The 25,473-nt window shown below is 31.1% G+C and overlaps 3 protein-coding genes across 5 annotated transcripts in view; 1 reads left to right on the plus strand and 2 right to left on the minus strand.

Moving 5' to 3' along the window:
- Positions 1 to 25,334, minus strand: part of LOC105835494 (protein I'm not dead yet) — a 104,511-nt gene extending 79,177 nt beyond the window's left edge. The window contains exon 1 of the mRNA XM_036293070.1: positions 24,686 to 25,334. The gene's annotated coding sequence lies outside the window, so the exon portion shown is untranslated. The remainder of the gene's footprint in view (positions 1 to 24,685) is intronic.
- LOC105831067 (GPI transamidase component PIG-S) overlaps positions 1 to 25,473 on the plus strand; it is a 293,030-nt gene that overhangs the window by 87,829 nt on the left and 179,728 nt on the right. The window lies entirely within an intron of this gene.
- LOC118647695 lies at positions 5,429 to 19,731 on the minus strand. Its single transcript, XM_036293078.1, has 2 exons — positions 19,124 to 19,731; positions 5,429 to 5,770 (listed from the first exon to the last, which is right to left on the minus strand). Exons 1-2 carry the CDS (start codon positions 19,284 to 19,286, stop codon positions 5,538 to 5,540), a joined length of 396 nt encoding a protein of 131 aa, XP_036148971.1. The 5' UTR covers positions 19,287 to 19,731; the 3' UTR covers positions 5,429 to 5,537.

Consider the following 25,473-nt stretch of genomic DNA (forward strand, 5'->3'; position numbering starts at 1 on the left):
TCATAACTACTCTAACCCTGCGCGAAGATATCGGCAGGATGAATTGATTATTTGTCGCCCTCCTGAAATTAATATAAAAGAATTTTATTTGATGCAATATAAAAAGTATAACAGTGATAAAATTGGCGACACACCTATATCAACAAATGTTGATATGCCTGTGGAATGCGATGCACAGGATCGAGAAACACTCAATTGTCTCTGGACAAAATCCGTTCTTAATGAAAAAAACCAAGGAAAAAGGGAGAATAGAAAAACCTAGTTGACACTCACGTGATTCTAAAATATTTTTAGAAAAAACAAGAGAAAAAAAACATAACGGTAATAATAATTTTAGAAAAAAAAGGGAAAGCTTTGAAATATATTTAATACAAATTTTTTTTAATTAAGAAAATTTATAAATTAAAAGCGCGTATACATGCGTAAAACAACTTATTAAGTGAATTATAATCATTATCTACTGCGTAAAAATGTGCGTACATACGAATAATCTAATTTAGAAATTAAAATAAAACATACACGTGTAAAGGAAGACGAAAGAGCAAGAAAGGATTTTAAAGATTGCCTTTTCCTTCCTCTTTCTTAAGAGACAAGCGTTGATATAAATAAATACCTAAACGAAGGAAAAATAGGATATTAATGCGATACAAAATAAATATAATAATCCATGAAAAAGAGAAATCGTTGCTCAGCCTATTAAATTCTGCAAATGTTGTGTTCATACGCCCCCAACATTTGTCTAAGGCGGGGAGTGTTACGTCCGGCAGACTCCACGATTTCCCTTCGTCAGAGGAACAAATAATTTTACAAAAGAAATTCCGTTTCAACGGTCTCCGATAATTTTTATGTGTCTAGGATTAGTCTGTTAGAAACGTAATAACAAACATAGATGGACGAAACGACCAAGTAGATAATTCCGACTCCTTTGAATATTGAGTCAACAAATAATAAATTCTGAAGATAGAAATTCAAAAAACAACCATGGGATCTAAGCAAAGTTTCACGTTTGCTCACAAAAAATGAGCAATAAAGTATCTAAACATAAGCGAAAAATAAATAACCGTTTCCTCCATCTGCAACCCATACCGTAGCGCGTCTAGCACAATAGAAAAAAATATTTATCTCTTAAACCCAAAGGGAAGATAACCTACGCGATAGGTCGGATCCCTTCGATAAAATTGAAAGAATGTGGGAGGAAACAGAAAAACTTTCGACAGATTACTTAACGTATGATTGGGCAAAAAGGAAAAACTATTTCTCCAATAAGAAAACTTAGAATTCACCCACCACACAATCTTGAAAAAGAATCCTACCAATTAGAATATTTGAACCACCTATCTCTGGATCCTCCCCTTGTAAGACTCTATATATATATATATATATATATATATATAATACCAAATCTTGAAGGGAGTCAGTTGTCTTTATACCAGTTAGTAATAGTAGGCAATAGTAGTCAGTAATGAAAGTATCAGTAATAAGAGTTTAGCAGTCAGTAATGGATAGTCAGTAATAGTAATGGAGAGTAAAGTTTTAGAATTACGTTTTTAGAGTTAGTTAGTTAGTTAGTAATCATGTAGAATCAGTGCGCAAGTAGACTTTAGTGCCGTTCCATCCGGGCAAGAAATCTATTCGATTCCGACAAATTTGCTCGAGAACCAACAATGAGTAAGTCCCACAATCATAATTTCTTTGGTTTTTACGTTACTCATGGTAACATCTCCCTTCCATTTTAATTCTTTAAGACACCCTCCTATTATTTATAAATAATTCTCTCTTAGAGTTTTCCGTCCCCCTTCTTTGCTCGGTTTGCGGATGCGAGCCCGGCAGCTCGAGAGTCCGACCGGTCGTTCCGGTGCGCGGATTCGGAGACGGTCATTCGAGAGTCCGACCGGCCGTTCCGGTGCGCGGATTCAGAGGCTGTTGCTCGAGGATCCGACCGGCCGTTCCGGTGCGCGGATTCAGAGGCTGTTGCTCGAGAGTCCGACCGGGCGTTCCGGTATGCGAATTCCGCCCTTAGTGTTCGAGAGTCCAAACAACAATTCACGGTTTTAATTTTCAAGAGTCTGCACTTTCCTAACCTTCTCTCTCCGAATTACTTAAGATATAATGTAACTCACAAACAAAAAGCTGCCCATTAGTTTTACACTTCCGAAATTTATATTAATAACCTTTGTGTTTTTTTTTATTTTATTAATAACCCTTTGTTAAACTTTTAAAACTTTTGTAAACTCAATCGAAAATCTATTTTTATAACCCTTTGCGTATTTTTAAACATTGTAAACTCTTGCGAAATTTATTTAGAACCATTCTTATAATTTAATCTTTATAAATTCATAGCCAACAAATTATGTTAAATCACGACTTCAGCGCTTATTTGTATTTCTTTATATTTTCATTTTTATTTGTTATTAGAATAAATACTTTTGTTAATTTTATGTGAAACTTTATCATTTATTTTAATTAACAACGATCTCGTCTATCCCGAACAAAGACTGCACCTGGTCCGATCCCGAGTTAAAGCGATTCAATTCGTTGACTCGAAACTTGGACCGACGAACGTACGACTCGAAACGGGTTATAGCGGGCCTATCGGCACGTTGACCTATATTTTTGAGTCATAAAAAGTGCGTTCGACCCGAGGCACATACCCTCCTTAAACTGTGTGCCTACGGGAATTCTACACGTTTTGTTACGTTCTTCCCTGCCTTACCTGTTCTCCCTGAGATATCCTTCCTACCGAATAAAGAGTAAAATCCCATAAGGCTGGACGTAACACCATGAAAAAAACCATAAAAATGGTTTTTTCCATTTATTTTCGTAAATAATGGGAATTTCTAAAAATACTTCAAACAAAAGTTGTAGATCTCATCGAAATACATATTTTATGTCCTGTTTATTTTTGTCACAAAAACAGTAGTTTTTGAGAAAAACGACGTTAAATGTTTAAAAATTCATACAACTCATCTAACACGCGCGTCGAGTTTTATTAGTTAATTTTAATGCTTTTAACTATATTTAAGTACATTATATATATATATATATATAATGTGTTTTTGTGCGTAGAACACGAATCTGACAGAAAAAAGTGTCGCTCTGCCCCGCGAGACGAGATATTAATCGTTAAAGTTCACTATTTGATAGGTTATGAAACCTGTCATACCAACGGAATGTTGCGACTGAACATGGTCCCGTGTTCCCGTGGCCATATATTTTGACATGTTTTGACTGAGAGAGAATTAATATATTCTTAGAAAACGAATGGGCGGGGGAGGGGCTTCGCCCCTCTCTCTGCACCTCCTCACTGTAATTTTTTCTAACCTAACTCACACATTTTATAGTCAATATTTGGTTAATGCGAAAATATTGGAAATGAACAGCGTGGAAAGTCGCAAATAGTGGTACTGTACAAGCGTGGATGTCGTTTATTTTACATTTTACAAATACGATACATCTCAGATAGCCACAAATGTATGCATAAGCACAAATTGTTCTCATGTTGCTAATAAAGATGTTAGCATCTTGCTACGCATTTACGTCGTCCCTTGTGCTGTTATTTGCTAGCATTCGACATTGATCTTAAGTAATACTAGCGTAATGTTTGAAACGTGCAAAGAATTTTATTTCCGACATCGAATGCTAGCAAACAACAGCACAAGGGACGACATAAATGCGTAGCAAGATGCTAATACCTTTATTATATCAACTGGGATGATATCAGTGCTTTACGTAAAGTAAACGATGTCCACGCTTGTACAGTATCACATAGGTTTGCGACTTTCCACGCTGTTCGTTTCCAATGTTTTCACATTAACCAAATATCGACTTTAAAATATGTTAGTTAAGTTAGAAAAAATTACGGGAAGGGGGTGTAGGAGGAGAGGCGGAGCCTCTCCCCCACACGTTTTCTGAAAATACATATATTGATTCTCTCTCAGTCAAAATATGTCAAAATATATGGCCACGGGACCACGGGACCATGTTCAGTCGCAACATTTCGTTGGTATGACAGGTTCCATAACCTGTCAAATAGTGAACTTTAATGATTAACATCTCGTCTCGCGGGGCAGAGCGACACTTTTTTCTGTCAGATTCGTGTTCTATGCACAAAAACACATTATATATTTTATATATATATATAATATATAATGTGTTTTTGTGCATAGAACATATATATATATATATATATATATATATATATATATACCCAGCAAACACAAAGTTACATGTAACGTGCCTGTTAGTTATAATTTCCCACTCAACAATGTAATTGTAATATAACACACGTGTTATATTACAATTACATTGTTGAGTGGGAAATTATAACTAACAGGCACGTTACATGTAACTTTGTGTTTGCTGGGTATATATATATATATGTTCAAACACACACATACACACACACACACATACACACACACACACACACACACACACACACACACACACACACATATAGATAATGTACTTAAATATAGTTAAAAGCATTAAAATTAACTAATAAAACTCGACGCGTGTGTTAGATGAGTTGTATAAAGTTTTAAACATTTAACGTCATTTTTCTCATAAACTACTGTTTTTATAGCAAAAATAAACACGAGATAAAATATGTATTTTGATGAGATCTACAACTTTTGTTTGAAGTATTTTTAGAAATACCCATTATTTACAGAAATAAATGGAAAAAACCATTTTTATGGTTTTTTTCATGGTTTTCGCCATGAAAATCATATTTGCGCCAATATTCACTATCATATTCGTAATCAGCGCCCCAAAATACGTAAGAATACGTAGTTTCAAAAAAATCGGAGGTAAGTCGTTTTCGGAACTTTATCCCTCTTTTATCTTGGTTTTAACTCAATATTTTTTTATTGCAATTTTTAAATTAAAAAAAAATTTTTATTTAAAATTTAAATAGGCTATGTTATTACCTATTATTTAGTTATTTATTTAATTATTTTTATGGATGAAAAACTTAATATTATATTTTGAAAATTAAATTAAGATAAAGTTAGTGGCTTATAATATTAATTTAATAAAAAACGTAAAAAATTGTATTAAGATTAGATTAACTTTCGCTTTGTCTCGATTTTTATTAAATTTGTAATTTTTTAGAAATTAAATTATTCTAATTAACAAAATAATTATGATATGGATCAAATATATTTAATATTTTATTAGTAAATTAAATTTATTAATAGTAATAAAGAAAGAGAAAGGAAATAAACTTTTTTTTTATATAAGATTGCGTATTTTTCTTTTATGGTAATGTAATTTTTTAAACAGATAAATTTTTAATTTTTTATCAAAAATTAATAAGTTAAAATTCACCTGTTTTAAAAATAAGTTTAAAGTTAAAAATTAACTTATTTGAAGTTAAGTTAAAAGTTATTAACTTTTTAACTTTATTATTTAACTTTTAATTTTTAAATTATTTAACTACTCAAACTTTATTTTGTCATTATCGATTATTTTATACTACAAATTTTATACTATACATTATAATGTATAGTAAAGATTACATTCTTTTATTTGTATTACGTCTTATGAATAGTTTGTTGAGCATCTTCATACTGGTCGATGTATAACATAATTCTTGTTTGAAAAGGCTGCGTTCGTAGATTACACCTTTCCTTGTTAAGAAGAAGACTTGAAATGCACTGTAGCATCAAGTTGGCAACAAGAAAATCTACATTCCTTCGTCTCCCGATCATGAATACTCCGCCACGAGAGGAAGAAGCGGACTTGCATACGCACAAAACAGGATGTCCTAAAAGGACCACGTTGAGAATGCGTTACATATTTTATTTCTCGTATCTTCGTTGCCATTATATTATTTGAAATATTTGTCTTAAATTTTTAAAAATACATAAGCGTGAGAATTTTTTTCACTCTGTGTGTGTGTGTGTGTGTGTGTGTGTGTGTGTGTGTGTGTGTGGATATGTATGTGTGTGGATATATGTGTGTGTGTGTGTGTGTGTGTGTGTGTGTGGATATGTGTGTGTGTGTGTGGATATGTGTGTTTGTGTGTAATGTGTTAATAAATATTTAAAAAATAATTTAAAAAATACAGATGTTATCAATAGGGTCACAGGACTGATTTATGAATGGTACTAAATTGAAGCACAAATTATTCGAATCTGGTATTTATTGGTACTGTATTATCATAAATATATATATTTTTGATAATTATTTATATTAGCGATTCCTCACCGATTTTGGTGATCTTTAAATATGTTGTGAGGATCATTATTTTAAACAATTTTTTTCTATATATATTTTCGCTGCTCGGCCTTAGTTTCTGAGTTATACACTAAAGTTTTTTTTTTAATTTCTTGCTTTGATTTCATTAGTTTTGAAGCAGGCGGGAGGATGAGGAGGATGCAATAAACATGTGGGCGGGGTGCAGGGAGAGAGACTTCGTCCTTCTGCCCTGCTCTGTCTGCAGGGAAGAGGTGTGGGTAGACCTTGCTTTGCGTGGAAAGTCACAAACGTTTGTTTTGCTCCATGTGGTACAAAAAACGCGTGGAGGAAAGGGTGCAGGGGGAAGGGTCTCCACGCTTTCCACGCCAAACAAGATCCACGCTGTTTATTTTCACATTGTTCTGCGCCACGGAGAACTCTCTGCTTTAATCAAAGTCTGTTTTGTGTTTATAGTTATTTTAGTTATTATTCGCGCTTCATTGTTCATTGAACTGTTAATGTTGTTCTATATAACGAATTACATACTTTGACGTGGTTTTATATTAAAAAGTAATATGAAGTTATATGAATTATCTTTTTTAAAAAGGTAAAAAAAGGCGCCAAGTGTGTGATTTTCCTTTAAAGAAAAACATTACAAAATTCAAGATAATACTTTTAAGTTATCACAAATCCAAGATAAAATTTTTGATCAAATTCAACCTAAGTGATGTATACCTTTGTAAACCTCAGTAATATATAAAAATTACAAAATATAAGATAATACTTTTGATTTAAATTCAACCTAAGTGATCTCCTTTTTAAAAAAATCACAAATCCAAAATAAAACTCTTGATCAAATTGAACCTAAGTGATATATACCTTTGGAAACCTATGTGATATATAATAATTATACCCACACACATAAAAGTTAACTTCTCTACAAAAATAATAATATATAAATATTTTGCGTCCATTATGAGAATAAATATTTTTATAAAAACTAAAACATTATTACTATTCTTTAGCCAGTTGTTATAATACAAAACAATTTCAAATTTGACTCTATAAAATAAGAGTATTACATTTTTTCTCTATTTCTCTACTTTTCTCTAAAAGTAATGATATATACAGAAAACGCGCCAACTATAAATTAGATGTTTACTAGAAATCTATTTTTTTATTATTATTCTTTGGCTGGCATTTATAGTTTGATATTTTATTAAGCCCATATCAGACTAGAGCTGATATTGGGATTGATTAGGAACAAAACCAATGTTCTTTAACTTTGCTTTAATTGGTCAAATTCTAATTCAATGTCAATCTCTAGTATGATATGGTTTTGATTGTCTTAAGTTTGTCTTTAGATACAATTTTTTCAATTATAAAGGTTATTTAATTATAAATTTAAAAAAATCTTAAATACAAGATTAAACTATAAATATCAGCCTTTCATATAAAATTATTGGCTGCTGTGCGCCGATGTGAGGACGTTGCGCGCCTGTAAAAAACAATTGTCAGGATACATATTAGCAAGAAATAAAAGACATAATATTGAGCTGACAAATAGATATTTTAATACAAATAAATTGCAAATATTATAAATAAATATTTTAATACATTAGAACACAACATTGCGCATGCTTCACGCGCGCCATTTAGCCCTAATCAGCAAAACAATATTAAAAAAATGTTTTTAATAATATTTAAAAAACATTTTAAAAAACATTTCTAAAAACGTTAAAAATAATAAGATAAGTTCTTTTTTTTTTAATTAAAAAAACGTTTTTTTAAATGTTTGGACAAATATTTTTTTAACATTTAATAAATATTTGTTTTAAAATTTAAGAAAATGTTTTTTTAACATTTGGTAAATGATTTTTTAAATATTTACTAAACATATTTACAACAAAAGCAAAAAATTGATTGCATTATTAAATAATTTTGATAAATTCAATGTAACCTCACCAATCTAATAAATTTCTACGATAATTTTGTAAAGGAAAGAAGACTATACACGTTTCAGCCAAGCCACAATACCTGTTAGAACATGTTTAATTTCTGCGCCTGAAAAAACGGTCACCCATCCAAGTGTCAACCACTCCCGACGTTGCTTGACTTCGAAGATCGTACACATCCTAATACTTCGTGATGATCCATGAATACTTTATGTTAATGCATCCATATTTGTTATAGATTATTTCAACAGATGCTGTTATAAGGATGAAACATGTATAGTTAACTTATATTTTTATGAATAAATATAAATTATTACAATTTTTTACTAATTTTCACATATGCGAAATGGTATGTGAAATATGAAAAAATCTATTTTTGCTCTGTTCTTAAAAAAATAAAAAATAGATGTCATTTCTTATAATTTTTGAGTATTGTTAATACGCCAAATTGTTTTAATAAGTGCAACGTTGTCTTAATCTCCACTTTCTTTATGTTCCGATGTTTCAATCTATGCCTCAGAGGCAATCTATACGCTTTTGTGACTCTTTCATTATATAGATTCACTTCCTTTTTACACTTGATTTACGCTACATAATTAGTGAAGCTTCCCAATCATAATTTAAATATTTTTTTAAATATTATTCTAAACAACTTTTTAAATGTGAAATAATTATTACAGAAACATAAAATAAGTGTTACGTAAATATTATTTTAAACAATTTATTAAAATCTTAAATTAATATTAAAAAATATTAATTAAATATTGTATAAAATATGTCCTAGATTATTATTTCAAATAATTATTGTAACATAAATATTAAATCAATATTAAATAAATATTTTTTAAATATTTTTTTTAATATTTATTTTTTTTTAAAGTTTAAATAAATATTACATAAATATTAAATAAATGTTATGTAAATATTATTTTAAATAGTTTCATTAAAATGTTAAATTAATATTAAATAAATATTAATTAAATATTATATAAATATTTGCCCTAATTTATTATTTTAAATAATTATTAAAATATAAATATTAAATTAATGTTAAATTAATATTTTTTAAATATTATTTTAAATACTTTTTTAAATTTAAAATAAATTTTGAATAAACACTAAATAAAGGTTACATAAATAATTTTCTTAAATTATTATTTTTAATAATAAATTAATAATTTTTAAATATTAAATAAACGTTAAATAAACGTTTATAAATATTTTTTTAAATCATTTTAAAATAAATAATTAATATAAAATTAACGTTTAATAAATATTAAATAAATATTATTTGTACAATAAACGCTAATAATGTAAAAATAATAAAAAATAAATCTTTAAAAAACATTTATAAAATATTGCTTGCTGATTGGGGCATTTTACTTTTTTATTTTTATTTTATAAATATAAATTAAATCACAAGTTAATACAGAGAGAGAAAGAAAAAGAAATACACTACTCAAAAAAAATAGGGAACACTTTTTGTATACCGAAAATTTAGGCTATTTTCAAACTGCTGCAACTCAGCGAAAAATCATCGTAGAAACAAAATCCAAAAAGCGTTTTAAGAAGTCGCAAGGAACAACCGTGAGCGCGCGCGTGACGAACCGCGGGGTCCTTACCTTTGCTGTAAAACACATACATACGTACACACGCGCGCGCGCGCGATGTACAAAATCCGATCGTCATTCTCCACGTGGTGCAGATCGGGTCACTTTGATGACAGCGGTATGATTGAGTTCAACACGAATAAAATCAATGTGCAATATCATACTGATACTCAAAATTCATGATATTCAATAAATACCGTATTTATTCGCTAAAATATCTTAAAATGCAGTGCAAATTTCAAACTCGCGTGCAATCAACAAAAAACATCGTATCGACATGTTTTTTTTAATTGCTTAGAAAAGAATGAACTTTAAGAATCTGAATTAATATTAGCAAGATTTTAACAAGAAACTTGTGCAAAATGATAATAAACTTTTACTTTTTTTAATTAAAAAACACGTTCGGTTTTTATGCGATACAAAAGGTTCGCACTTAACAAATCAAATTTTCGTAGGGATTCTCAAAGTAGAGTTTTTGCCCTTTAATTAAAAAAAAAATACATGTAATTTGGATGATTTTTTGCAAAGTTGCATCACTTTGAAGATTGCCTAAAAATCGGTCAAAAATTTTGTTTCGTTTTTTTTTGCACCAGTGTATAATTGAAAAATTGAACATTTGAGCTTAGCATTTTTCTTGGTTTTTGCTTTTTCATTGACTTACTACACGCAGCAAACTCATTCGATACATTTACTGTAATATTAATAAACTTGAACGTAAAGTAAACGACCGCCATACTATACCACATGGTACCACATTGCGACTTTCCACGCTGAAGCGACTTTTTTGTGGTGTTTATCTTGTTGTACCCCGCAGGTTTGAGGTACAGAAGGGATCGTTGCCAGATTCGGGTCGAAGTCATTCACACCACGTTTACTCAAATTAACAGTTGTTACAAATTAACATTTATTGTTCCTTGTTTACAAGATTTTGATAGCGCACCGTAGCTTCGGATTCTATAACGTCGGATTGCAGATTGTTGGAGCAGAGTGTCGCAATCTGGTACAGACGGTGGATCGGTACGTCCATTCGGAGTAGTGTTTTGTGTCGAAGATACACGACCCCGCAAGCAGAGTGTCGTGTTTCGGATTCAGACTGACCCGTTGCTCGCTTTCTTACAGCGGTTTAAATATTTGTTAATTTTGATTATTTAGTCGTGGAAGAAGAGGATTACGCTAATGCGTAATTAAGTCAGTTGTCTTGAAATCCTGTTTAGTCAGCAAGTGCTATCTAAAGAGCATTATGTTAATTTCGGACGGATTGCGCGGTACCTCGCGCAATGCGCTTGATGCTGACCGATGCAGCGACTTACGTCATCGCGAAGTGTGTTACTGACACCTTTTTATCTTTTGGGTGTGAGTTCTCACTCACAATAATCTATATCTTGAAGTAGTAAATGTGTTTACATACACGGAGAGAATTTTCTCTTAAAATTTACCCTCAAAATCTAATAATTGTGGTATAATGTGTGACCTCGAGGAATTTTACTATACTTTTAATACATTTTACTAAAAAGTATAGTAAAATTCACGCATTATCCCACAATTACCAAATTTTGAGAGTAAATTTTAAGAGGAAATTTTCTCCGTGTATATTTGATTAGTAGCATTTTTTTGTATTAAAAGTTGTATATATATATACTTAACTGGAAGACATTTTAATAAATTTTTATTTTAATAATGTATTTTCTCAATTAAAAAATTAACATTTTTTACTATTTTGAAGCAAAATAAAAAAGATTTATAGTATTTTTGTTCATTTTTTCTTTTTTATTATTTTTTATTTATCAAAATAATTATACTTTTGAAATAATACCGAAAATCCATTTTATTCCAGTTTTAGATCTAACTTTTATCTTGCTAAAAATTTTTTTAATTTGTTAAAAATTGACAAATATATGAAAAACTTTAAAAACAACTTATTTTTGCAATTTTTTAAATTGTATTTTGTTTAAATTAATTTTTATAACGTATTTAATATAGATTAATATTATTGTCAATTATGCCATCGACTTTGTTATGAAGAAAACAAAGAGATTTATATAGTACAATAGTATTAATTTAAATCCATCTGTTTAATGCGGAACGCTTGGAATGGAATACATTATCGCAGGATGACGTGCCTGTGGTATGACGCGAGTGTAAGAATGAAGGCAAAGGTTGAGAAAGATGTGATTAAACGTGGGGGAATAGTTTTACGCAAATAATTTCTGCACGATTTTTCCGCTTGATTAGTGGGGGAATTGGTTATTTTTGCAAGAAAACTGTCCGTGCACAATTGACGACGTAGAGGGATATATTATATATTATTTATAAAAATGTAGCGACATTGCGTAATGGGCTGAAGAGAAACAGAGGTGGTAATGTGGCCACTACAAAAATAAATGTAAAAAAATGGTTTTACTTAAAAAAATCACAGTATTTTGTTAGAAAATTACACAAAATAAATTGTTAAATGAAATACAGTGAGACGAGTGTCGCTTGGAGTTATGAAAATATTTTGATAATTCTTTTTATTTTAATAATGCACTCTATATAAAAAATCTTTAAAAAATAAACATTTTTTATAATTTTATAGCAAATTTAAAAAAGATTGACTGTCTTTATTCATTTTTTCCTTCTTCAAGCTATTGTTGTTTTCAACTTTTATTTGTTAAAATAATTATTCTTTTTAAACAGTATCTAAAATTTTATCTCGGTTTGAGATTTATCTTTTATATGTTCAGTTTTTTAAATTTGTTAAAAATCAACGAAAATACGATAAATTTGTAAAAAGAACTCATTTTTGCGATTATTTTAAACTTTATTTTGTTTAAATTAATTTTTAACGTGTTTAATGTTAATATTATTGTGGATTACACTAGCGTATTCGTCATGAAAAAACGAAAAGATTTATATAGTACAATATTGATTTCAGTCTATCTATTCAATGCAAAATGAATAAAGCTTGGGAAAAAGTAGAATACATTTTTAATCCAGTAAATATGATGTGGAAAAAAATAGGTATATCATTCTATACTGAGAGGAAAATACAGCCACAGCGACTATAAAAATGTAAACAAATAGCACCTTAACTATTTTTTATGGGTTATAGAAGCTAAAACAACTATAATGAATTGAAATATAGAAATGTTAGCGTCGTACCTTTGCCCACGGTATTTGTATATAGAATTCGAGTTTCACGGATACTTCTTATTGTTAAACTAAGATTTTATTGTACTAAAACATGGACTGTATTATACTAACGCAGGCCACCTTACGCGCGATGACTTGTATCTTTGACTGGGTATTAAAATAATATGATAATTCAATCTCTTTATTATAATAATATAAATATAGACATAGATAATATATATAGTATAGATAGTATAGATAGTATAGATAGTATAGATAATATAGATAGTATAGATAGATAATAGTATAGAAATAAAATTTTACGGTAATACGAACAAAAAAAAATTATTTTTTAAAACTATATTTTCATTGTTAAAACTATTGCAAGATTTGTGTTAAAGAAACAATATTTTGTGAGATGTTTACTTTTATATTTATAATATTTTTTATACTTATATCTACGATAATCCTGTAAGGGAGAGACTACTATACATGTTTCAGCCACAGTCAGGGTTGGGAAAGTTACTTTTTAAAAGTAACTCGTTACCATTACCGTTACTTATTACCGGTCGTAAAAAGTAACGCGTTACTGTTACTTTAAAAATAACGAAAAATCGTTACTTTTCATTACTTTTTTCTTAATGATAAGACAGATTTATAAAATAGGATACTAATAAGGGAACCTCGCGAACTCGAAAATTCAGATTTTAATGAAACTTGGCATAAATGTAGAAGGAGTGAGTACATGAATTTAGAAATTTCTAGTTGGTCCCCAAAAACGGTCTGAAGGGGTGAAACCACCCTTCAAAGTTGAGATGATTTTTGTGGTTTTTTGATATATCTCGTAAATTAAACAAAATATAAAAAAATATTTTATAGAAAGTTTTACAGTATAAATACCTTTATTTAACTATGCTATTTATTAAAAAAAAAATTTTTATTAGAAAAAAAATTTTTTTTTTCTGAAAAATGAATAGCGTAGTTAAATGGGGGTATTTATGCTGTAAAACTTTTGTATGAAATATTTTTTAATATTTTGCTTAGTTTACGAGATATATCAAAAAACCACAAAAATGTCTCAACTTTCAAGGGTGATTTTACCCCTTCAAACCGTTTTTGGGCACCAACTAAAAATTTTTTAATTCATGTATTCACCCCCTCTACATTTATGCCAAGTTTCATTAAAATCAGAATTTACGGGTTGGCGAGATTTCCTTGTTAGATTCGACAGATCATAAAGATTTATCATAAATATTATAAAAATATTTATAAAATATTTATAAATATTTACAAAATATTACTTGTACAAATCTTTATTTTTTATTTACCATAAATATTGTGTAAAATATTTAGTTGATATTATAATATGTTGAATGAAAATTTTTTTTCATGTACTATATATAAAATATGTATAAAATATTTATATAATATTCTTAAAAAATAAATATTAAAAAATATTTATTATAAATATTGTGTGCTGTCTGGGATAATTCTAAATATAGAGATTGATGGTGATTAATATATATAGTCTTTGGAATCAATAGTTTTTTATGTTTGTTTATATGTTTATATGTTGGATTATGTTCATACAAATTAATAAAAAATAAACGCGTAAAATTCGAATTATTATATTTGCTAACCGAGAAGCAGGATCAAATTAATACATTATAATAACGTCACGGAATGACGGCGAGAAATAGGACCAAAATATTACGTCATAAAGACGTCATTAAATAACGTCATTTAAATGTCATGGTCGCATTTTGGTCATAGGCATAGAACTTACACTAATGGAAGGGGAATAGCGTATACCGTTCGTATGCCGAAACTGTGTCCAACATCTGTGCGACAAGGATACGTAGAACATGACTTGACAAGAAATGAGACAGAACTAGTTTCTGTTTCATTTTATAACTCTTCCTCATAATGCGCATGAGCGGCCGTATTTGTAGGAATGAGACAACTAGTTTTCTGTCTCATTTCATAACTTTTTCTCATAATGCGCATGAGCGGCCGTATTTGTAGGTATGAGACAGAACTAGTTTTCTGTCTCACTTCTTGGACACATTTGTACGGGTTTTTTCCCCCTTCCATTAGTATAAGTTCTGTGGTTATAGGACGTTATTCGTACCAATATGATCAAAATTTGACGTCAAAATGACTTGTCTTTGCTACTTGTGAAGTGAACGGTGTCCAAGTAAACGGTATTGAATAAACGGTGTTCAAATGAACGGTGTTTAAATGGAAGCCTCTCGTTACTAACATTTTCTCTAAAGAGCAGATTCCTTATCACTGTTTTGCTTGCCACAGAGTGGCTCGGTAGTGTTGCACGAATTTCTGCACTACATAATACAGCAATGAATTTACACTGTTCGAATTTTAATGTATTATACTATTGACGCACAACATTTCATGTGAGTTTTTTATATATTTTATATTTTTTATACAAGCTTTATAATTTAGCAGCTTCATCGTTGATCCTTTTATCTCGATTTAGTTCTGTATTGAATACCCTTTGACTTAAGGGGATCCAGGAGTGCCTTTGAAATTTGATCAAGGTCGATAATGTAGAGTCATTTGTGCACATCATTAATGATATTTTATATGTATTTCTTATATAGATTTAGAAACCTTTTTCCAGAATTAAAGTACACATATTAAATATCAATCTATGAATTGGATTTTATATTGAAAACGAAATAAATTTTTCTCATATTGCTCTACTTATCAACTTTTTATGTGTACATAACCTAAATTTTCGTTTTTTTCATTTTCCAATTTGCGGAATGCGAATCTTTTTTTCTAGGATTCAAATCTTATTTCTAATTGCACGATATTATTTCTGAGAGTTTTTTCTAGGAGACGACGTGATTATTTTATACATATAAACTATAGATTTTTCATATGAAGCAAATATTGTCGTTAAGTGACTAATAAATAACAACTTTTTTTTATTTATCAGAACAAATCGTACGTCGCCCCCTTCATTTTTGTGCGTACTTTAATTCTGTAAAAGGATTTTGCATTCTGTTACTCCAATTCGAAAATCCAAGTTCCCCAAAAAATGTCGGTAATTCTGTCACTCCCGGATCCCCTTAAATAACTTTCTAGATTGACCACTTGATAATATTGTGAGATCCTGTTTAATTTCAATTTGAAAAGGATTCAAAATAAGAGTCGAAACGTCATTGTTTAATTGTTAATCAATAAACTTGGCCAGTCAGGTCGAATCAACCAACACTAAAATTTTAATTTATTCATTGGCGACTTATAACCTTGAGTAATTTATTTTCTAATGTTAAATTAATATATATTATGAACATAACAATTATTTGGTAAAAGAAATGTTTCTGATAATTGTACGAAAGGTATAAATTGTATATGTGTCATACATGGCAATTCTTGTGCTGTGTTTTTGAGCCCAAGGACATGCACGCACACATCGCGCTCTGTTCGTTTATCCGTGAGATGTCGCGTGTACTTGACTACGCGCTTGTTACTTGTTCTTCTAACTCACAAGGGAATCTCGCGAAAATTCTGATTTTAATGAAACTTAGCATAAATGTAGAGGGGGTAAATATCTGAATTTAATATAAAAATAAAAAAATAAATACGTTATTTTATTACTAAAATGTAATTTTTTTTTATTAAGTGCAATAAAAGGTGAAATTGTTCCGCAATATACAACACGAATATAAAATATAACATAAATGTCCAATTAAAAATTAAAATGTTAATTTTTATTTGATAAGGTTTATTGGAATTTAAAATTTTAATTCTTTAATTTATATCTTTAGTTGATAATTAAATTTGTATTTTTTTAACAAAAAATCTTAAACATCAACAACTTTTTATTGTACTTTTATTTTTAATTAAGAATTAACATTTTAATTCTCAATTTGTGAAAAAATATTTAAACTTGTAGTCATTTTTTAATTTTTTCTATTATACAATTGTTATTACAATAGATTAAATTGTATATTATTATCTTTGTAATCATGCACCGATCATAATTGTGCTGCAAAAGAGTTGCCGCGGCGGTGTCCGCGCGATAAACATACGCCAAAAAACATTTAGATGCCGCGATTGCCTCGAAGTCGGAGCTGAAGAGGAGAGGAGAAAAAACTTAGAATGACACAGTTTGTCATTTGGCATGCCAAACATAGCTGAGCGCGCGACGGTGTGTGTGTGCGCGCGCGCCTTTGAATATATAGCACATGGAAGAGGAATTGCTTTGTTTCGTGTAGAAAGTGTGTCCAAAGTCTGTGCGAGAGAGAAAGGTATAGATTTTATACTGTAGATATAGAATAATACTCGCTCTCTCTGTGCATGCGTCAACTGTATTATGTATTACATTAAATACAAAAGTGTCAAAACTGTGGTGCAGGTACCGATGTTGACACATACGCAGAGAGAACGAATATTACTCTATACCTTCAGTGCTGGCATTTCTCCTTCATGTATATATACTTAAAAGTGCGCTCGGGCTTGGAATCGCAATACACCCTGACATTGCGTGTAGGCGATCGACGCCGACCCACGCACTTTTACCTTTCTGTCGCGCGCCGTTTCAATAGACGGAGAATAAATAAAAAAAGATAGACGAAATGCCTATTTTTATTACTATTTTTTTTATTTATTTTCCGTCTTACTCTATCGAGACAGCAGCGACGGGTGGAGAGGTAAAAGCCAAGTACATTCGGCTCGCGACTTTCGCGAATTGAGTTGGGACAGACCTGCAAGTTTACAACTGTAACTTTGTTTTAATTGTAAATTTTGTAGTTGCATGTTATATTCCTAATCTGTATTTGTAAAAAAAGATAAGCATATAAGATTACTGTAACGAGATTACATGTAAAATTTGTTATTCTTTACTTTCTTTTTTGATGTAATAGTGGTAATAGTAGTAGTAGTGCCAGAGGTGTTCCTCATGAGCTGGTTACTATAGTAAGAAAGTGCTAGAGGCATTTATCGTGAGCTAGCTGTTTGCAAGAAAAATGCCAGAGGTATAAGTCGTGGCCTAACTAGTTTTTAAAAAATGTCAAAGGCGTAAATCATGAGTTAGCTAGTTTTTAAAAAGTGCTAGAAGCGTTTATCGTGAGCTGCCCCAATGAAATAGTTACGTGACATCCACGTGGAGTCCGCGTGATTTACATGGATTACGTGGATGCAGGTTTTTCCACAAGTTATCCACGTAGATGCAATGTTCTTTTTTCAACACTGCATCGAATCCTTTTATCTTCGAAATATCTATTAGATTTTCTGTGGTATATTTGTTAAGAAATATTTATAGCAAATTTACATGGATATTTCACGAAACGCCGTGCGCTCGTCCGCCAATTAGTGCACGGCACTGTTGACAGGCGGCGTAACTCTCGGGAGTAAAGTGCACCCCACGCGCTACATAAAGACCATCCGCAGCACGATTAAGACAAGCGATAATTAGTTTCCTACCCGATGTGGAAGAGGACCGCCACATAATACTTTCATGATTTACTCATTTTAATCGAGTACACGATTCGCTACAAGAAAAGTGACCTTCACTCTAGTCAAATGAAGAGATCACTTATCGAGCGAAAAATTCATTCTTATAAGTGAGATGACTCTATTTCGAGTGGCCGTATTTCACTATCGCTTAGAGTAAAATTCCATTCTTTTGGAGTGACGTTTCATTCCAAGAAATTTAGAGAGTACGTGTATATTACGAGGATGTTTCTAAAGTTCGTAAAATTTTTACGTGGTTTCTACGTCGAATCTATCGCAATCACATAGATTCTAGTACCGTTTTTGAGCGGATATCCACTCGAATATTCACATGGATTTTACGATCCCAATCCACGTAGCATTAACGTGGATATCATGTACTGTTTTATTGGGGTAATTTGACATGGATGCAGATTTATTCACAAATTATTTTCGTGGACACAACATTCATTTTACATCACTACATCGAAGTTTTTTATCGAAATATCTATGTAAGTTCCCTACAAATATTTCTTAACAGATATATTCACAGAAAATCTAATAGATATTTCGAATATAAAGGAATTTGATGAAGTGATGAAAAAAGAATATTATGTCCACGTGGATGTCACGTAACTGTTTTATTGGGATATTAGGCTCAACAATCAGGCTTTACAAATTCCCCTTGCTTCTTATGTTTATGGCATAATCGAGAGCGTGACAATCAGAGCATTACTATAAACAGAAAATATGGCCAAGGAGAACTTTGTTTGAACCAGATTTAAGAAAATCATTGCTAACCTTTTGGTTGATCCGAAGAAAGTATTGCTCCCATCTCCTCATATAAAACTTGGTCTAATGAAGCAGTAAGTTTCGTAAAGGCTCTCAAAGGAGAAGGAAAATGCTTTAAGTACTTAGAAAAACAATTTCCAGAAATATCTGACGCAAAACTGAAAGAAGCCATTTTTGATAGTCATTTTGAACAAATTTGAAAAATGTTAAAGGATGAGAATTTCATCAAGTCAATGAATAAAAAGGCTGTGTGGATTAGTTTTAAGAAAGTTGTGGAGAACTTCTTTGGGAATAATAAAAGTGATGACTACGAACAAATAGTAGCAAATATGGTAGAAAGCTTTGAAAAATTATGATATTATTTGATTAATCTGAAGCTGCACTTTTTAAATTCTTATCGATCTCGATTGTCTTCCAATGAATTTAGGAGATTATAGTGAGGAACAAGGAGAACGATTTCATCAAGATATAGAAGTAATGGAGCGTCGCTATTAAGGGAGATAAGGTATAAATATGATGGACTCCTGTTGGATTTCGAAAAAAGAAAATTTACGAAAGGGAATCAAATGTAAAAGAAAGCTACTCCACAGATCTTTTGAGAGTAAAAGAGTTACATACAATATAAAAAAATAAATAGAGAATTGTGATGTATTTAGGATTGAAAAGGAATTCTAACCTGTTAAGATTAATTCAATTTCATAAATTCAAATTCAATATTTCCATAAACATAAGTAGTCTATTATCTACAGATTTCAGTCGCCAGTGTCCATTGTTCAGCTTTAAAAACGCTATTTTAGCGACTTCGAGCTATTTTATGAGGTTAGGGGCAAATGGTGACTTGATGGCGTTTAGCAGACAACAAATTCGGATTTAGCAAATCTAAAAACACACACATATATATATATATATATATATATATATATATATACATATGGTGGTGTATTTTAACGAACAAGTAATTTTTTTGTATGCCTGTATAATTATAATAATAATGCTTATAAACATCTGGTACTTTTTTCTCAATTAGTGTAAATGATTTTGTTGCGGGAAAATAACACTTCAGCCAGAAATCGACTTGAGATTTTACTTTCTATGGCGGTGCCTTAGTTATCACGATCATTAAAACATATGGTGATATTTTTTCCCAATACTGTTTCGGGAAACGCACGTGAAAGGCGTACGTTAAAGAATATAATAATAAAAAGTCGGTAGTAATTAACTTTTTAAACAATATATATATATATATATATATATATGATTTTTTAAACATTAACAAATTTTAAAGACTATTTTATTTATAATTTAAAGATTATAATATTTACCTATATACGCGAATATCAAGATACAAGCTCTAATCATCGACTCTCGAACATGAATAATTATTTATTAATTAATAACCATTAAAATACATGTTTTCCTATTTTACTTAATATTATTTTTAAGTAGAAATAATATTTTAGTTGAATCTATATGAAAATTACATCTGAAAGATGTTAATTTGCAATTTATTATTGTATGAAGTCATATTTTAATAATATTCCTAAATAAGATTACTAAATAATTATTTACTGACTCTGTGTGTGTTCGCGTGCGTGCGTACGTGCGTGCGTACGTGCGTGCGTGTTTGACGAACGAATGATGCAATGTTACTTTATTTATACATATATATAATGCTTTTAAATTAACTTTTAATTAAATTTACTTAATTTAATCTCTGACGACAACGTTACCCTCCGATCCCGCTGTAGGATCCTCGCAGAGGTGTGTCGGAAATGGATTCAAGCTTTAATCAGCACTGCAATAATTTAATATCTCCAATAATTTCGGAAAATTCTCGGTAATGGGCGCCACGCGTCAGGCGCGATAATTTGCGCCACACAAAAATTACTAGTCTTTATCTATCCACAATAGCACGATATGCTTCGGTTAGTCCGCGGCAGAAGGGCAGGTTTTTATTTTTATGATGCGGAGTTTGGGGAGAGAAAAAGCGGTTCGCTTTTAAAATATATACCAAGATTAAATTATAGAAAACATATAAATATATTTTTCATAGTAATATACAGGATTAGAAATAGTGTGGTACGCGGTATAAAGAAATTTAGATACGCGATGAGTTTCGTATAGCAAATCAATTACAACAGTTTTTATTCCGTACTTCCGATGACTTAAGTCATCACTACAATCCGATATGTAAGTCTCCTCGAGAGATCTTCGAGACGCGACGTGATAATTAGTCGGAATTTACCGTAATATACGATAATTCGATACGACTTGAGAGTACTTTACGATACACAATACCAAAGTTCTCAATATAATTCCAATCGTTACAACGTACAATACGATAACAGTTGACTCGACTTTATCTATACGATACAAAATATTATGGGAGCGTCCCAGATGCGCACAGTAATAAACGGACACAGCAGGCTGAGCGAAACGGACACAGTGCGAAACGGACACAGACCAAATGCGCACGGACCAAATGCGCACATTGCACATGCGCACACTGCACGTGCGCACGACCAAATGCAATCCATGTACATTGCAAGCAGAGTAAAGTCCACATAGGTTAGCGACTTGGACGGGGTAGGTGCGGGAGGGGGGCCCAAGGCCCCCCTTGCACCCCCCGTGTGTGTGTGTGTGTGCGTGCAAAGCATTCACTGCATCACATGGGTTTGCGACTTTCCGTGTATGCATTTGGTCTGTGGGCATGTGCAGTGTGCGCATTTGGTCTGTGTCTGTTTCGCACTGTGTCCGTTTCGCTCTGTGCGCATTTGGTCTGTGTCCGTTTCGCACTGTGTCCGTTTCGCTCTGTGCGCATTTGGTCTGTGTCCGTTTGTTACTGTGTCCGTTTCGCACTGTGTCCGTTTATTACTGTGTCCGTTTGGTCTGTGTCTGTTTGTTACTGTATCCGTTTCACTCAGCTTGCTGTGTCCGTTTATTACTGTGCGCATCTGGGACTCACTCAATATTATTCGATAATATTTTTTTATTACGATACACGATACAAGGTGACTGTCGGCGGCAGGGGAAAATATCGCGGACTCGAACAAGCTCACGAAATTCTTCACACGAATGTGCGAATGTACACGAAATATCGAAACTCAATGGAAACCAATACGTTCACGACGCGAAAATTACGATACGTAGAAAATATACTCAAGGAGATTCGAAGCCGGCCGATTCGCCGCGCACGTGGCTAAGAACACTTAATATCTTTGTTCTCCTTCCGTTAATGTCTTCGATCTCTGTGAGGGAGAGACGGCACAATACCTAGGCGTGGGGGAGGATGACCGGGACCAATCTCACCTACCGAGATATGCCAGGGTTGAGGCCTTACAGAATGACTGTTGATGGTCGCTCGTCCGCTTGCCTCAAGAGACATAAGTCGGGATTTTCAGGGTTTGCACCTCTCGTGTCGCTGGCTCGCCGAACAGTGATTTTCGGGGGACCGGCTGCGATCCCGTTGAGTCCTCGCGGCGGTACTTGCGCATCCCGCGTAATTTTCGGGAAACTTCATCCGTCGACGATCGGAATATTGAGCGATCTAGCGCTACTCTCGTTTTCCTAAGACTTTCTCTTTGTCGTCTCCTGCTGCCACCTTGCCTTCTTACGCCTTGCGTAAAATCTGCCCTCAGCTGGCCAGGTCGCGGCAACATTGTCCGCTACGGAATGTCGGGATATACCAGGGCCTCCGAATGCGTCCTGCAGTACGCCAATTCTTCGTTGAATGAAGTCGGAGCATTCTCCAGACTTCGGCCCTTCGATTCCTCGATCCCTTTCTTGAACGCAGCACCTTGTGCCTCCGAACGGCTCCGATAGCGGAACTCAGCCGGCGATCCGCAGTCCCGGATTTCACTTACACCGTCGTATAGCCGCTTCCTCGATACCCTCCTCACAGCTTCTCTAATTTACAACAAAAATTTCCTTCGGCCTCTCACCCGGATCTCGTTCGCAATTTCGCAATCATTAAACAAAAGTACTTAACAAAAAGTAATTAAATCGAAAGACATGATAAGACGCACAAAAATACAAAAAGATATACGCCATCGAGGTGGAGAGGTGACGGACAAAGTCACGTCACAACTCTTTTGATTAAAATTGAGTTTTTTGGCCATTTAACTTTTAATTAAGATTGGGAAAGTTACTTTGTAAAAATAGTTAGTTACAGTTTTTTTATTGAAAAAGAAATTTGTTAGAATTACAAGTCACTTATTTTGAAAAATAACTCGTTACAATTACAGTTACTAAAGAAATAACGAATCATTATTTTTCAGTTGCTTTTTTTTAAATAATTGTACATTATTTTAAATATAAGAAATAAAAGAATCTTACAATTTTATGCTTTACTAATTGTATACTATGTCCTTAATTATGTACTTTATTATTTTATGTGTTTATTACTAAATGAGAACTTTATGAAGATAAAAGACTAAATTATTTCAATGAATTAAGTAAGTCGCCTGCGAATTAAGTGTATCATATGTTACTGTTATCAGAATTTAATGAAATATAATGCTACATTAACTATCATACATTGATCCATATATTTTCTCTCTATTGTAAAATTTTCGTAAAAAATTTTTATTAATTTTTAATAGAATTTGATATTCAAATACATTATCATTAAGATGATTTCTTCTGTGGTATCATTATAGAACCACTGATGCTATACATACGTTCCACAAATGCACAACTCAGAATATTTATGTTATATTTAATAAAAAGTTTCTTAATTGTAGTGTAATCATTTAGCATATTAATATTACAATTATTCGATTTTAAGAATCGATATAATTTCTCTTGTGTAGACTCGACCTTTTCCATTATTGATTAAAAATTTAAGCGCACAGTCCCAAAAAAGTAATTATTGAAGTAACTATCAAAATAGTTATTAGTTACCAAAAAATGTAACCAACAATAAGTTAAGTTACAGTTACAGATGGAGAAAAGTAACGATGTTACGTTATAGTTACCGAAGGAAAGTAATTATAACTGTAACTTTGTTACAAGTAACTCGTTACTTCCCAACCCTGTTTTTAACATAAATAAATTAATTTTATAAGCTCCGAATTTTAAGTTAATTTAATTTAAAAAATTAATATCTTACTCTGATAGAATGTCGCAGTAATTTCACAAATTCTTTTTTCGTCAACAGTTGGCGATTAATAATGTTCATCTATTATTCTTAAGTATAATTATGTATATAAGCAGTTAAACGGAAAAAGATATCAAGTAATAATTACTAATCAATTTTACGAATTTATGCGTTTAATTTAACATGATATTGTATTTATTGTATATTATAGACATTTTATTATCTTTATTGCTTGTTTATATTTTTTTTTAAGAGAAAATTTAACTTACTAATATGTTTATGACAATTCAATTTAACTTACTATATATTATTTACATTTTTTTTCTAAAAAAATTGTAACTGCGGAAAAAATTTGTTTTTTAAGTATAATATTAACAACGTTTATAATCACTGTTACATAACTCGATATTGTTATTTGACATTGTTGTAATTATATTGTTCACGCAATTTCGGATTCTTTGACACACACTTACCGGATCTTGTCATGAAATTTATCGATTTTCAAAAACGACTGTGGTGTTTAAATAATTTTACAATCACGTCGCGTGGCTCCGAACTTAACATTGAACTGATGTTTCGTTATACTCGCACAGTAGAATACTGACGACCTAATTGGAACTGGTTCAATTTTATCTCGAAGGTTAAGAGTAGGGTGACCAACTCTTGATCATTCAATTTCGGAATATTGATTTAAAAAAATCGGAGATTTTTCTATCTAGATCACTAGATGAAAAAGAATCGGGACGTTTAAAAATTAAATAATTTTAATTTAAAGAGTTAAAATTTTGGATATAAATAGAAGTTAAAAATAAATATCTTTTCAATTAAATTAAGTAGTATAAATTGTGTATTTTAAAGCTTGAAATCATCTTTTTGTGTGACACATTTAACTGTATTTATATTTTTTGAGACGTATTGATGAATTCTTCACAAGTAAATGAATTTATCTTAATTTGTTGTTCTACTTTTACAGATAATTATCGAATAATTATAATAATTTATTAATAATTATAATAATAATTATTTCGATTAACTCGTAACTTGTAACCCGAAACAACAAGAATGCGATAAAACATTTGTTCTATTTTTTGTTTTTTATGTTATATTTCTTAATTTTTGTATTTTATTATTTTTATTTTTTATATTTCAATTTTCTCTTACTATTTCTCCATTTTAATTAATTAAAAAATAATTCAACTTTTTGCATTGTTCAAGTTGATTTATTTTTGTGTATATCATCCAAAGGACCCCACACATATTA

Source organism: Monomorium pharaonis, chromosome 10 (genome assembly GCF_013373865.1).
Source record: "Monomorium pharaonis isolate MP-MQ-018 chromosome 10, ASM1337386v2, whole genome shotgun sequence".
Classification (NCBI taxonomy): domain Eukaryota; kingdom Metazoa; phylum Arthropoda; class Insecta; order Hymenoptera; family Formicidae; genus Monomorium; species Monomorium pharaonis.

Excerpts from the sequence above, each read along its gene's own strand:
- LOC118647695 (XM_036293078.1), bottom strand. The coding sequence starts at position 19,286 with ATGGCTTCTTTCAGTTTTGCGTCAGATATTTCTGGAAATTGTTTTTCT. Across the intron at positions 5,771-19,123 it reads TTCTTCGGATCAACCAAAAG|GACATCCTGTTTTGTGCGTA; the intron begins GTTAGCAATGAT and ends TGGTCCTTTTAG.